A 13,741-nucleotide genomic window follows, 5' to 3' on the forward strand; every position below is an offset into this window, starting at 1 on the left:
ATTCCACATATTGCTTTTACACACCTCCTCCTCCTTCTGCTGTGGGGCTTCTACACAAATGTGACTTCAGGGGCAAGTTTGGACTGGTCTGTAACGTGGCTGATTAACTGACCCACATGGGGACCACTGCAGGACGTGTGTGTGTGTGTGTGTGTGTGTATAAAGGAGCCTTTGGAGGAATTGTGCATCTGAGGTTTGAATCCACATTGTTTCATGTTTCTGTCACAATGCCAGTTTTGGTTGGTCTGCCGATCCTTGCTATGACGAGGCCGCTCGGCCTCTAGAGAGGGAATCCTCCAATGATTGACACGTCAAGAACAAATCAATGAATGAATCAAGTTTTCTTTCACTTTTTAGAATCGGGGATTACCAAATAGCCCGTTTTCATCTTTCCTGTAGAAAGGCCTCCGCGTCTCTCTTTTTGAACTTGCCGACTCTTCAGAAGTCACAAGCAGCAGATGCTTCTCATTCTGTAGACCTCCTGCTGCGCTTTGTGTGGTAAAAACCACGGCTGGTTTGTGTCTACTCCCATTTAGTTTATTCGCCCATGTTCCATTTTTACGGATACATGTCAACGTACAGGTCAGGTCAGAAAATGAGTTTTATATATATATATATATAAATAACATCAGGAGCCTCCCACAGAATCCTCTGATTGGTTCTAAGGGACCCGCTGGGACCAATTAGGGGTAAAAGATCACCAACTCAAAACTTGACAGTTAAAAGTAAAAAGAACCCGTTTTACCCCGAATGCTTTGAATCTGAACACACAACGCGTTGGAGTCCGTGTGGCTGCAGGCTTTCCCTCGCTGCCACTCGAGAATCCGCAGCCATTTTTGGGGGGGGGGGGGGGGGGGGGGGTTTGATAGCTGTCGCGCGGTGGTGACAGTCGTGTGACAGCGCTGAAAGTTCTTGATCCGGTATTTATCGCCGCTGACTGACACTCGAGAGGAGGCCGGTCGCCCCGGGAGACGGACGCTCGCAGGCCCCTCGGATCCTTCCCTTTGTGGGCGTCGGCCTGCCGGATCTGCCGGGCCTGGTGAGCCCGGCAGATTTTAAAATGCCCCATTGTGGGCCGGCTGTCAGTGGAGGGCCGTGCTGCTGCTGCTGCTTCCTGCAGCAGTGCGAGTCGGATCGTGTGTGTGCGTTGATGGCTCCAGAGAGTCGGGGGACCGGTTCGGTGTTTGCTGTAAACGGGTAAACAGCCTCTCGCTTGTTTGATCGGTGTCATCCAAGTGAATTCACATTGCAAACGCTTTCCTGTCGATGAGAAGTGAATCAACACCAGCTGAGCATTCTATCTTTTTACCTTTTTTGCCTTTCTTGCGTGCTCCTGCGATGAGGAAAACAACCAAATTGCCGCAATTACTTGAGAGCAATTTGAGCGCTTTTCACCACCTCATCTCCTCTGGCCGAAACACGCCGTCTGACCGTATTCCCTGTGCGTGTCGTCTCAGAGCTACGCAAGCAGATGGAGAGCTCAGAGCTCAGGAACCAGAGGCTGAAGGAGGTGTTTCAGAGGAAGATCCAGGAGTTCCGCACGGTCTGCTACGTCCTGACCGGCTACCAGATCGACATCACCACCGAGAACCAGTACAGGCTCACGTCGGTCTACGCCGAGCACATGGACGACGCCCTGCTCTTCAAGAAGGTACACACACACACACACACACACACACCTCTGTCTCGGAGGGCATGGAAGCCTAAAATAGATTTTAAAAAGTACCCGTAACTAAAGAGTCTCGGCCCTTCGAGTCCACGACAGAGCGTAGCCAACCAGCTCGCGGCTCAGTCACATGTGACCAAACGCGTCACGAGGAACGCGTGCAGCAATCACGGCCGCTGCTGATAGCACTCGATGCGGCTTCGTATAACGGCATCGATGTATTTCAGCACGCGCGCGCACGCACGCACGAGCCTCCCGGCGGCGCGTGTTCTCCGGTAAGCGAGCGCGTCGCGATCCGTAGGTGTGAAGTTAAAAGGCAGATCGCTGACAGCGGCGCCGTTCCTGCCGGCTGCAGCATCTGTGCTGATATCCGTCTGCTCGGGATCCTTCAGCAATGCGTCCGGAAGTGCAAATTTGACCTTGCAAGGTGTTTTTATTTTTTTTAATTTTTTCTCTCCCTTTTATGAATCCCCCACGTTGATGCACCGTGTTTTGGCTTTGTACCCGACTCGGCCATGCAGGCAGAAGAACACCACGCCGACACACACACACACACACACACACACACACACACACCTCGCGTGTGTGTGTGTGTGTGTGTGTGTGTGTGTGTGTGTGTGTGTGTGTGTGTGTGTGTGTGTGTGTGTGTGTGTGTGTGTGTGTGTGTGTGTGTGTGTGTGTGTGTGTGTGTGTGTGTGTGTGTGTGTGTGTGTGTGTGTGTGTGTGTGTGTGTGTGTGTCTGTGAGAGAGTGATGACTGGGCAATGTCACCGGGTCGGTCTGCATGAATCGATCACCGCTCCCCCTGCACTCATTGAGAGGGCCGAATACAACCTCCACGTGTGGAACCCCCCCCTCAGCTTCTTTTACTTTAAAGCAGCTTTACAGTAAAATATATCATGCTGTTGTTCTCTCTTCCCACTTGTCCCCCCCCCCCCCCCACCACACACACACACACACACACAGTCCACCTCATCTCCCCGTCTACTCCCGCAACACCTTCTCTCCCGTCTTTATCTCCCTCTTGTTTATCTCGGCGCCTCTCTCTCTGCTGCTCTGTGATCGGCGTGTAGCAGCAGGAGCTAATCAGCAGCGCGTCGTTGCCATGTGATCGCCGGCGCCGTTACCTCGGCGGTGTGGTGACAACGAAGACGATGGCGGCGGCTCATTGCAGCCTCGCTCGAGAAGGCGTTTGACTTGAACGCGGCGTGCGGGCGGCCACGTGCTCCACCCCCCCCCCCCCCCCCCCCCCCCCTCTATCTACTCGCTGCTGTGTCCAATTGGCTGCATCGAACCCACCTGCGACCCCCGCCTGAAGAGATAACTCACTGTCAATATGTGTTAACCTCAGACACACACAGGCGTGATACCCTCATACTGCGCGCTGTTACACTAAAACACGCACGCACACACACACACACTCACTGCAAACTCAACCCCTCTCCTTCACATCACAATTACCTTCACCCCTCATGCATACAGATGTGCAAAGACACACATAACGGATGCTAACACTTCCTGTATTAGTATTCAAGGTGTTCTCTGTGTATGACACACACACACACCTGGTGGCCTATAGGAGGCATACAACCCTCACACTCACATTTAAAGGAACACGCACGGATCACAATATGCACGACATGCGCAACATGCTTTTGCTGTGTGAGCTGTTGGTAATTGTGGGGTGAGGGGCGGGCGGGTGGGTGGCGGCTCTGGGATTGTGGACAGGAAGGAGACAAATAGGATTCTAATGTTATTCACCTCCAGTAACGGCGTTGCCAGATAATCCTGCTAATATCCCCCCTCTGGCAGAGGCACCCAAATCCCCCTCCTGTGGCGTAAGCTGTTTAACCTGCGACTGTCACGTTCCAGCCCCCCCCCCCCCCCCCCCCCTCCCCTCATCCCCCCTCGCTCCTCACGCCTTCCTTCATCGTGTCGCATTTCCATTCAAAGGCTTTTCTTCGCCACCTTAATTCAGGTTCACTGTTCAGCCCTCAAACGTTAGCATAAGTTGTTAATTGAAATGCTTTGAGTTAAAACTGCACAACGAGCTTCTTTCTTTTCTTTGTGTTTGACTCGTCCAGTTTAAACCGGGCTGTAGAGACATGATGATGATGATGATGATGCTAATAATGACAGAGAGGGACGTTTTGTTTATTGCGTCTTTGTCATTGTCTGTCGCTGCGATGTTTTAATTCACCCTCCAGCGTCCCCACACACACACAAACACACAAATGTAATTTTGAATGGCCAGGGGAGGTTTGGTTTGGCGGGTCATCAGTTATTGCCACACGTGAGTGGTGTCTCAAAGGGTCTCGGTTGCTTCTAATCTATTCGGACACTTTGACTCACGAGGTAACGCGTCTCGTGTCGCAAGCGTCAGCGTTAAGTCTGCGGCAGGCTGCTAAATGATGCCTGTTAACACAATGACAAGAGTCCGAGTCGGAGTACTGACCGCTGGTCAAGTTACTTTATTAAGTCCATTAATACGAGCGGCGCGTGTAAGGCTGCAAACGCTGGTTTATGTGGATTAAAAAGTGTCTGTCAATCAAAGCCCGTGATGACAGAATGATTTAGACGAGCGAAAAAGGGGCCCATAAATTACACGTTTTATATCCGTGGCTCGACCCCGGGTGAGAGGGCTGATTAGCAGCGGTGATTATGTATTCTCGAGGCTCCGCTAATCAGCGAGACAAACATCTCGGCTCTGAGTATTTACAGCGCTCGTCTCCGGGAGTTTCTCCCCTTAACGGCGTTAGCGGGGGATCCATTTACACGTCGAGACAAAAGTCCATAAAAGTCAGTCTGACAAAACCCAATAATGACTTTGAAATTTGTTGCCCCCCCCCCCCCCCCCTCATAGTGCCGACGAGACTCTGAATGAAGCAAAGCATTTTTTTTCAGATAAAGACTTTTAAATTGAGAAACTCCATTTGAGCCGCGGATGAAGTAAAACAACAACAACAACAACCGAGGTGAGCTGAGGTGTCTCTGTGAGTAATCTCCCCCAAGCAGACCCTCTCCCCCGGGCGCACACACACACACCTCTCTGCTATTGATTAGCTCATTAACAAATAAACACACTCTCGCACTTTCCACAGCAGAGACGGTAAAGTTCCACATGTTCCCTCTCGACCGATCCGCTCCATCTCGCCTCACTCTTTGCCTCCTTCCCCTCCTTAACGCCTCCGTCTCCCTGCCCTCCTCCCTCCCTCCCTCCCTAATGAAAGGGGGAGATAGAATCTCAGGGCCGGCTCATTGACGCACGCTCTCACACAACCGGGGGGGGGGGGGGGGGGGTGGAGGGAAAGAGGAGAGCCGAGCGTTTCAGAAAAGAAGAAAAGACACGGCGATGGTTTCGAGATGAAAAAAAAAAAAAGGCGACATGAATAGTGTGAGAGGGTCGTGGATGAAGAACATCTTATGAACAATGTCAGCCACTGCGCAGTGATTAAAGGTTCTAAGCCTTCATCTTCATTGGTCGAGTCATTAACATATATTTATATATATATATATATTAAATGACTTTGAAGCATTGTGGGAGCACTGTGGCCTTTTTTGGAGTTTATGGGGGATAAGCCCCGCCCCTCTGCCTCTCAGACCAATCAGATCTAATGTCACTGGAGTGTTGGCTACTTAAAACGCTCTTTTTTTTCTTTCTTTTTTTGTTGCATTATTCTTGATTCATTTGATATTGTTCGGAGGCGTGTAAAATATGAACAGAGTTAGAGAACCGTCCAGTTGATGATTGTGCTCATCCTGTGGTGCACATACGTTAAGCTCGACAGCTAATTAAGCGCCAATCGATTTCTTTATTTATTTTTGCCTTCCCACTATTAAACGAACACGCTCGACTGAGACAGTCGAGACGTTTAAGTGAAGAGTCGTGCTGGGGGGGGAGAGTTTAAATGCGCCCCGGTGGACACTCATCGTGGTCTCAATATTAAAATGGTGGTTATCGGGGGGGGTTTTGGGGCCATAATTGTGCAGCTCCGTGCTGCAGAACAAAGGCCGGAGCGGCTGCAACAGAAAGTGTTCTGTTGAGATGCGGCGCCATTGTTCGAGTATGTAAATGAATGTCCGCGTGCGGCGCCTGTTTATCTTCAATCTGTCTCTGTGCAAAATGGGTTTCTTATTACTGAAATAACGGAGATCAGTCATGAGTTTCATTCTCAAAATTCTCATTTCTTTTAAGTTATCTATGATTACTGTGTGTGTGTGTGTGTGTGTGTGTGTGTGTGTGTGTGTGTGTGTGTGTGTATTAATGACGTGGTGGGTGTTTATAAATATTTCGGATACAGAAGGAGCGCATGCTGGGGACTGAATCTCACTCTGCTCACCGACCGAAACAAAACCCCTCTGATACATCGCTGATGGCTACGAAGATAAACACGAGCAAAGCGCTAATAAACAGTAAACACAGCGGCTGATGGGAACACGAGGGAGAATAAATTAGTGAGTACGACTCTGTGTCGTACTCACTGTCGTAAACCTTGGGAGAGAAAACCTTCGCGTTGGAGGCCCGGAGAAAAGCCCGGAACGTTCACTCTGATTTCTCCCGACAGTTTCCTGTCCCGCTTGTCCTCGGGGTGTGTGTGTGTGTGTTTATGTACGTATGTATCATTGTGTGAGTGTGTGTGTGTGTGTGTGTGTGTTTATGTACGTATGTATCATTGTGTGAGTGTGTGTGTGTGTGTGTTTATGTACGTATGTATCATTGTGTGAGTGTGTGTGTGTGTGTGTGTTTATGTACGTATGTATCATTGTGTGAGTGTGTGTGTGTGTGTGTTTATGTACGTATGTATCATTGTGTGAGTGTGTGTGTGTGTGTGTGTGTGTTTATGTACGTATGTATCATTGTGTGAGTGTGTGTGTGTGTGTGTTTATGTACGTATGTATCATTGTGTGAGTGTGTGTGTGTGTGTGTGTGTGTGTTTATGTACGTATGTATCATTGTGTGAGTGTGTGTGTGTGTGTGTGTGTTTATGTACATATGTATCATTGTGTGTGTGTGTGTTTATGTACGTATGTATCATTGTGTGAGTGTGTGTGTGTGTGTGTGTGTTTATGTACGTATGTATCATTGTGTGAGTGTGTGTGTGTGTGTGTGTGTGTGTGTGCACGCTTCGTCGGCATCCCTGGCTCCTCTGTTCGATCGGAAAAAAAAACATATGTCTGCTGTCTCCATGGTAACGTGATACGGCAAGAACCGCACTGAAGTCCAACAGCCGTTGGAGCAGCTCCGTGTGTGTGTGTGTGTGTGTGTGTGTGTGTGTGTGTGTGTGTGTGTGTGTGTGTGTTGATGAACTATCTTCTGAGGGGCCACATCAGGAGATGTGGTGGGAGAGTTGAATGAAGGCCCCTGAAGTCTGATATCGGTTCATATTTTTGGGGGGGCGGGGTGAAGTGGATTTCTAGACCTCGGGGCTACCCTAACGTAGCCCCGAGCTACGTTAGCCGCTGCTGGCGTGACGTCGCCGCATCGAGCGGCTGACGCGGTCAGTTGAAATGTGGCTGATCTTCAGCACCCGGATTAAAGAGAGAATTTAAGGACTGAAAATTACAATATTTGTTTTTGAGCCTCTTTTTTTTTAACCCTTTTTTTTTGCACTTGGTGCTAAATTGGTGGAGTTGATTTTTCTCTTCACTTCCTCCTCAGTGAGCAAAGATAAGAGGGTGCAGTCAATATACGAGGTTTCTTTATACTTATGAGACGTGTTCCCTTTTCCGAGATTTTCCACTGTGCAAAAAGTACAAATAGCCGTTGTGTGTGTGTTTGCGTGTTGTTGTTTTTGTCGGCGCTGTATGCGGCGCGCGGCTGGTGCTGGGCAGCCGGGGTGATTGACAGGCTCAACAGCTTCACAGCGTGAGACCTTCACTGACCTCCTCCGCTCGGTAAATGTGACAACCTCCTTTCCGTGACACGTCGGTCCCTTACGAGATGTTCACAACCCCCCCCCCCCCCCCCCCCCAGCGTGTTGCTGCACATTCACTCTTCACTCCTCGACATTCCACCTGTTGCTTTTTTGAGTCCGATCTGATCAGCAGGTCACGTGTCCCACTGCGTTCTGGCTGTAAATCCTCCTCCATATAAAACATCTGTTGGATCCGTCGGGCTTTAAATGGAGTAAATTCCAGCCTGTTGGACGAGTTCATTCTGTAAAAGTCCAGACTTTATTCCTCACAGAGGTCGTTCACGCTGCTCTAACTAACAGATTAATAACCTGTCAATCACGCATCAAAGGTGACATTCAGGGCAGGGCAGAAATACATCTGTGAAACACATTTTCCCCGCGATGACAAAATAATTAAAAACACCAGGAAATTGCTGTTCAGAACCAACAGGGACACAGTTAAGGTTCCCTCTGCCTGAGATGGAACAAAGCACAACGTTTTTCTTCATGTCCTCCATAAGACTCTGGTTGAGTTGATACCAATCTGACATTTAATGTGTGTATACTTTTATTTGTTGATCTTCATCTCAGTCAAAGGCAAAAGCTGAAATGGGAAGGTCTGAGTATTTATTTCTTAGGCTCTAATGTAGTTAAATGTACCCAGTTATTTGTTAATTACTGCCCAGACAGATGAATACCGCTTTAAAAACGGTAAACAAAATGCTGATTAGAACATAAATATGGATAGAATTACTTTTCTACTCTGTGACATCCTCCGACTGCGCGTGGGGTGGGGTGGGGGGGAAATCAGCATTTAAATTGAAAGCTCATCATCTGCATACTTGTGATTATTCAATCTATCTGCCTTCTGCTTTTTGTTTTCTTTTTGTTTCGACCCCACCCCCCCGCCCCGCGCTCGCCGTCCGCCACCGCCTCCGGGGCGGTTTCTGCGCGTGGGAACCCAATGCGGGGGGGGAGTCTGAGAGGAGACGAAAGTGTAGACGAGCGTTTTAGATGTTGTGTTCATCTTCGTCGACCCCCCCCCCCCCCCCCCGTCGGCGCTGCGGCGAGGCTACCGGGCGCCGGCTGACCCGCGTGTCGCCACCTCGGTACCGGCCCACGGCGAGGGGAGTCGCAGAAGTCACATGGGTGCAAAGCAGCGCGTGGCGTCGGAGGGACTGATGATTCAGATGATACGAGCGGCTCATCGAGCACGGAGATGAGATCCTCCGGCTCATGTGGTTATCTGCTCGGTTTTTTTTTCCTGCATCACAACCGCGCAAATTAGTGTAATAGAAGTCTGCACAGTCTGTAACGCGTGATTGATACGGTTGTCTTTTATCAGTTGTGATTAATTTACATGCGACAATCATGTAATTATTGGTGAATATTCAGGAAGGGGAAGAAGCAGCAGCTTGTTATTAGTCATTTAATGTCTTCTCTCATCGTATTTAAATACATATATGTGTGTATATATACATGTATGTGTGTATATATACATGTATGTGTGTATATATACATATATGTGTGTATATATACATGTATGTGTGTATATATACATATATGTGTGTATATATACATGTATGTGTGTATATATACATGTATGTGTGTATATTTGAAGTCTTCCAAAATGAAACCCCACTTCAGCCAGACACATTAGTACAGGGGGCCATGTCTGGCATGGCGGTTGCCCCTGGTAACCCCGAGCTTTTTGGATGAGCGCCGCGTGGCAGACGGGGAGGAGATGGGATGGAGAGCGGAGCGGGGGGGGGGAAGATTGGCGAGTGCGTCGGTAGAAAGAGAGTCTAAGGTTATTTGGCATCAGTCTAGGGGGGGTGTGTGGGGGGGGGGGGGGGGGTCTGTGAGCTCATTGTGTGTAACGACCAACCGGCGCTTTGGGGGCGGCCCCCTTCGGCAGCGAGACGCCACGCAGAGAGCCGCTGTGAAAGCATCCAACGTCCTGCAGACGTCTCACGACAAAACCAGGAGTTCTGTTTTACATTTTTTGCTTTTAATCGTCAACAGACCTTCAAAGGCAGCCTTTCCCTGCTGTGGTTGGCCAACTCATCACGTTGAAGGACAGCGATTGGCTGGGAGCAGAACACAATTACTCTGTCGACGTCGTGATTGTCATTCAGGCGGCGTGCTGCTCCCTGGTTGGATGAGGTCACTGTGCCCCCCCCACCACCAGACCCTCCCCAGCATCTCATGCCAGGCAGAGTATCGATTTCCGTTAATTGGGTCGACGAATGGAAGGAGGGGAAGAACGAGGCCACACTCCTCGTCTCCATTGTTGAGGTCACGTGCGCCTTTGTTTCTTATCGCTGATCCCGAAGAGACGGACGTTTTTCTCTCCCGTCTTTTGTCTGTTTTGATCCACGTCGAGGAGAGACTCGGGTTCTTCTGTTCTTCTGTTCTTCTGTTCTTCTGCCGCCTGACGCCACAGAACGAGGGAACTCGAGTTGTTTTCAGAAAGGTCACAAAGGGTTTAAAACGCCTAATAAGGAAGCGCAAGTATGCAAATGTTCATTGATAAGGTCAATATTTGAATAAAGCTGATTTAAAAAAAAAATAAAAAAAATACACTTGACCTTTCATTAACTTGTTTTTATTTTCTCCATCCAAAAGGAAGGAGATGCGGAGGATAAAAAAAAAAAGTCTTGCTAGCGGTGTGGCCTTCTGGGTAAAAACTTACCTGCGACTGCACTTTTTAGCCCTCATACTATACGCGTTTCTTTTTTTCTTTCTTTTTTTTACCAAAAAGCTAAATTTGGCAGATTTCCAAAAGGTGACAACGAGCGGAAATGACACGACTGCTTCGTCTGAAGTTCGCAGCGTTTGTTTTAACCACACGAGATTGTAATTAATGAATGAAGTCGGCGAGCGGCGCTTCGTCGGGCGGATCAGCCGAAAAAAAAAAAATCAATTTCAGCTCAATTTAGTGGTTTAAGCAGCTTTAGTTTACTGGATGAGCATGCTTACTTTATTAAATCACTTGTGCGCGTGTATTTGTGTAGCATCTGTTAATAATTGAAAGAATTGTAATTTTGTGGAGACGCTCATCCGACTCCCCTCCACCTTCTAACAACTCTAGCTCTCTGCATCCATATTTTTTTTTGGGGTTGGGATCTCTACGTTCACGGCCTCGGCTTCTCGCCGTTTCGGCGGCGAGGCGCTCGGACAGACGTCGTTGTCTCAAAATGTCCCCCGAATCGTCTCTGACCATCGCTTAAGTCGGCGGGCTTCACTGCCGCAAAGTCAAACCGTCTGGACGGAGAATGTAAGGAGATAAATAAATAACGTCGTTATTGCACAGGCGGACTCCGTGGGCAAACTGAGATCTCCATGGTAACTGCTCTTTGATGTGTGTGTGTGTGTGTGTGTGTGCGACGGGGAGGACGGCTGGAGAAGAGCTGCTGTGTGATTAGAGGAGCCCGAGTGGTGAGATTGCATTCAGAAGGTATTTGTGAGAGACAGAGACTCCTCGGCGGCAGACGGGTCTCCTTCTCGAGTGTTTGAGTGGCTCCGCGGCGCATCGAGAGCGTCCCGCTGCTCCATGCACGTTGCCCGAGAAAAAAAGAAACCATTTTGGTTCTGAGAGACAACAGAAGGCTGATAAATAGTCACTGATGCTGTGATAGAGAGGCAGAGGAAGCGTATGAAGCGTCATCCTCACAGGAACTTTGTTTAATAGGAGTTGAGATGTTGAAGATACCAGCGTTGGCGGCGTGTCGCGTCTAAGGCGCTTACCACATGACCGCGACAAATCCGTCTGGAGAACCCCGCGCAGCGTGTCATCCGCCCCGGTTTCTCCCCTCCGCCTCCTCACTTTATTCAGTCGTTACGGGATAATTGACTATTAAATACTGAATACAGTGTTGCTCTGTCGAAGCGCCTCGTAAACTCTGTTTTTAAAAGGTGAGGATTGTTACGTAACGATTATTACGGATATTAAGGGTCACTTTTTTATATATATATCTATTAGTTTGAAGGCCCCCTCTTCACATACAGCTGGTACAATAGACAATTAGTATTTTTACGAACATACTAAACTACACGTATCTGCAGGTTTTCTTTTACCGCCAAAGATCCACCGACCTTAAAACTCCCCGTTAGCATAATGCTAGCTCGAGGTTAGCTCACCGGAGCTGCCTTTTGGTTTCTTCGCAGAGACAGGAAGCCGTCGGGCCCCGTTTTTCATCAGGCGGCGTTTGGCACTTTGCAGCCCGCTTGCCAAAGTCATTAGTTTGGTCATGCGCCCCCCCCAACCCCCCCCCCACCGGAGATTTGTGGCTGTTCACGCGGAAGTGAACCTCGCCCCGCTGTGTGTGAGGAAGCACACTGATTGCTTTATCAAGTAGGGTTTACTTTCCAGGTACGCTTTCCAACGCGCTGCAGCTCAAGAGGGATTAATTTTTAAAAAGACACATACAACCTTTATTGAGTTATTCAGCTCCGAATCGCAGAGAGGACATCTACCCGCTTCGGCCGTTGTGACGCTCGGGGTCACGTGACGCGAGTCTTTCCTCCAGACGTCTCGATGTCTCTGCTGCCGCTCGCTGGCGTCCTCCGCCCTGCGACGCTTTAATTACTTCATCCCTCGCTTCCCTCATCCCTTCCTCCTTCACTCCATCGCCCCGAGCTGCTCCTCGCTCCTTTTAATTAATCCACACAGATTTAGACACCTTCACCCTGCTGTGAATGGGGAAACACACACACACACACACACACGACTATCCCCTCTAGACAACAACAACTTGAAGTGTTCTCGCTTCACTTTGAAAGTTTTTCTCTGGAGTTGGATGCAAAAACCCAGGTCCTAATGTTTCCTGATGTCTTCTGGTGTGTGTGTGTGTGTGTGTGCGTGTGTGTGTGTGTGTGTGCGTGTGCGTGTGCACGTAGGGCTCCAGTGGAAGCATGCAGCTCATGGAGACGGAGTTCTCCAAAACTCTGGGAGAGATGGTGGCGCTCCACCTGCATCACCAGAAGAGCCTCCCGGCGTTCCTCTCCGCCGTGACCCTTGACCTCTTCAGCCGGCAAACCACGATCTGAAGTAACTGGTGCATCCGGGATGGATCACTTCTGTCTTGTATATTTTCCTGCTCACTTTCCTGCGTTTTTATTTTCATCTCATCAGCGTTTGGTTGAATATTCACACGTTCTTTTGACACATGAATATATTTTTTGTTGCTTTTTACAGTGAAATACTCACTGTGTGGATCTTCTTTATGTGAATTATTCAGTCAAATCCAGTGTGAAAACAACTTTTCTGTTTTGTTCATTCAGTGATGCCGTATAATGTTTTAACTACTTTTAATCATTTTATTCATGTTTGCTTGTATTTGGAGATGAACCTTCCTCTACTGTCTCCATACCTTACTGTTGGAGAATGCTCTCTTTGCCTTCTTTATTATGTTGAAAATAAAGAGATTAAATAAAGGCAACCTTCCCCTTCATCACTTTGAGAACTCGACTGTGAGGGGAAAAACATGTGGTTTTAGATCTTCAATATTTCTTCCTAACTCCAACCAGAAAAGTGAATGTCTCACCCTCGTTGGACCTAAAGATGGAGAAAACCAGACTACATGTTTTCTGCAGATCCCTCATGTGAGCATCCGTCTGCTCCTGGAGGATCCAGATGTTGTTTCTCCTCCTCATTCACACTGTTCATAGTAGCAGATTAACAGAGGAGGCGTTAATACCTGAAACTCACTAAGAAGGTGTGTGTGTGTGTGTGTGTGTGTGTGTGTGTGTGTGTGTGTGTGTGTGTGTGTGTGTGTGTGTGTGTGTGTGTGTGTGTGTGTGTGTGTGTGTGTGTGTGTGTGTGTGTGTGTGTGTGTGTGTGTGTGTGTGTGTGTGTGTGTGTGTGCGCGCGCTTTTATCAGAACCGCTTTCACCCAATAAAACTACTGCGCCTCCTACTGGTCTGAAATGCAAATGCAATCAATAAAGCACAGTGTGGGAATATTAATTAACATTAACTGGAGTGACTGGTCTGCACTGTGGGATTCCACCTCTCTGTTTGGTCACAGGACTCGTGGAAGCACATGAGAGAGACGGATTGTGTTTCTTGGTTCGGACCCAGCGACTCCGTTGGGAAAGAAGCTTCGGAGACGAAGGGCGAGGTTTTATTTTTGGGCTCCGCTGTAAGAAAAGACTCGAGAGGGGTTCATGGAGTCCTC

The 13,741-nt window shown here is 48.7% G+C and overlaps 1 protein-coding gene across 1 annotated transcript in view; it reads left to right on the forward strand.

Moving 5' to 3' along the window:
* mad1l1 (mitotic arrest deficient 1 like 1) overlaps nt 1–12,998 on the forward strand; it is a 32,406-nt gene extending 19,408 nt beyond the window's left edge. The window contains exons 17-18 of the mRNA XM_037471935.2: nt 1,458–1,651; nt 12,462–12,998. Coding sequence (XP_037327832.2) covers nt 1,458–1,651; nt 12,462–12,611 — 344 coding nt within the window. The 3' untranslated portion in view covers nt 12,612–12,998. The remainder of the gene's footprint in view (nt 1–1,457; nt 1,652–12,461) is intronic.
* Nucleotides 12,999–13,741: the final 743 nt, after the last annotated feature.

The sequence above is a fragment of the Pungitius pungitius genome, chromosome 9, assembly GCF_949316345.1.
Source record: "Pungitius pungitius chromosome 9, fPunPun2.1, whole genome shotgun sequence".
Classification (NCBI taxonomy): Eukaryota; Metazoa; Chordata; class Actinopteri; order Perciformes; family Gasterosteidae; genus Pungitius; species Pungitius pungitius.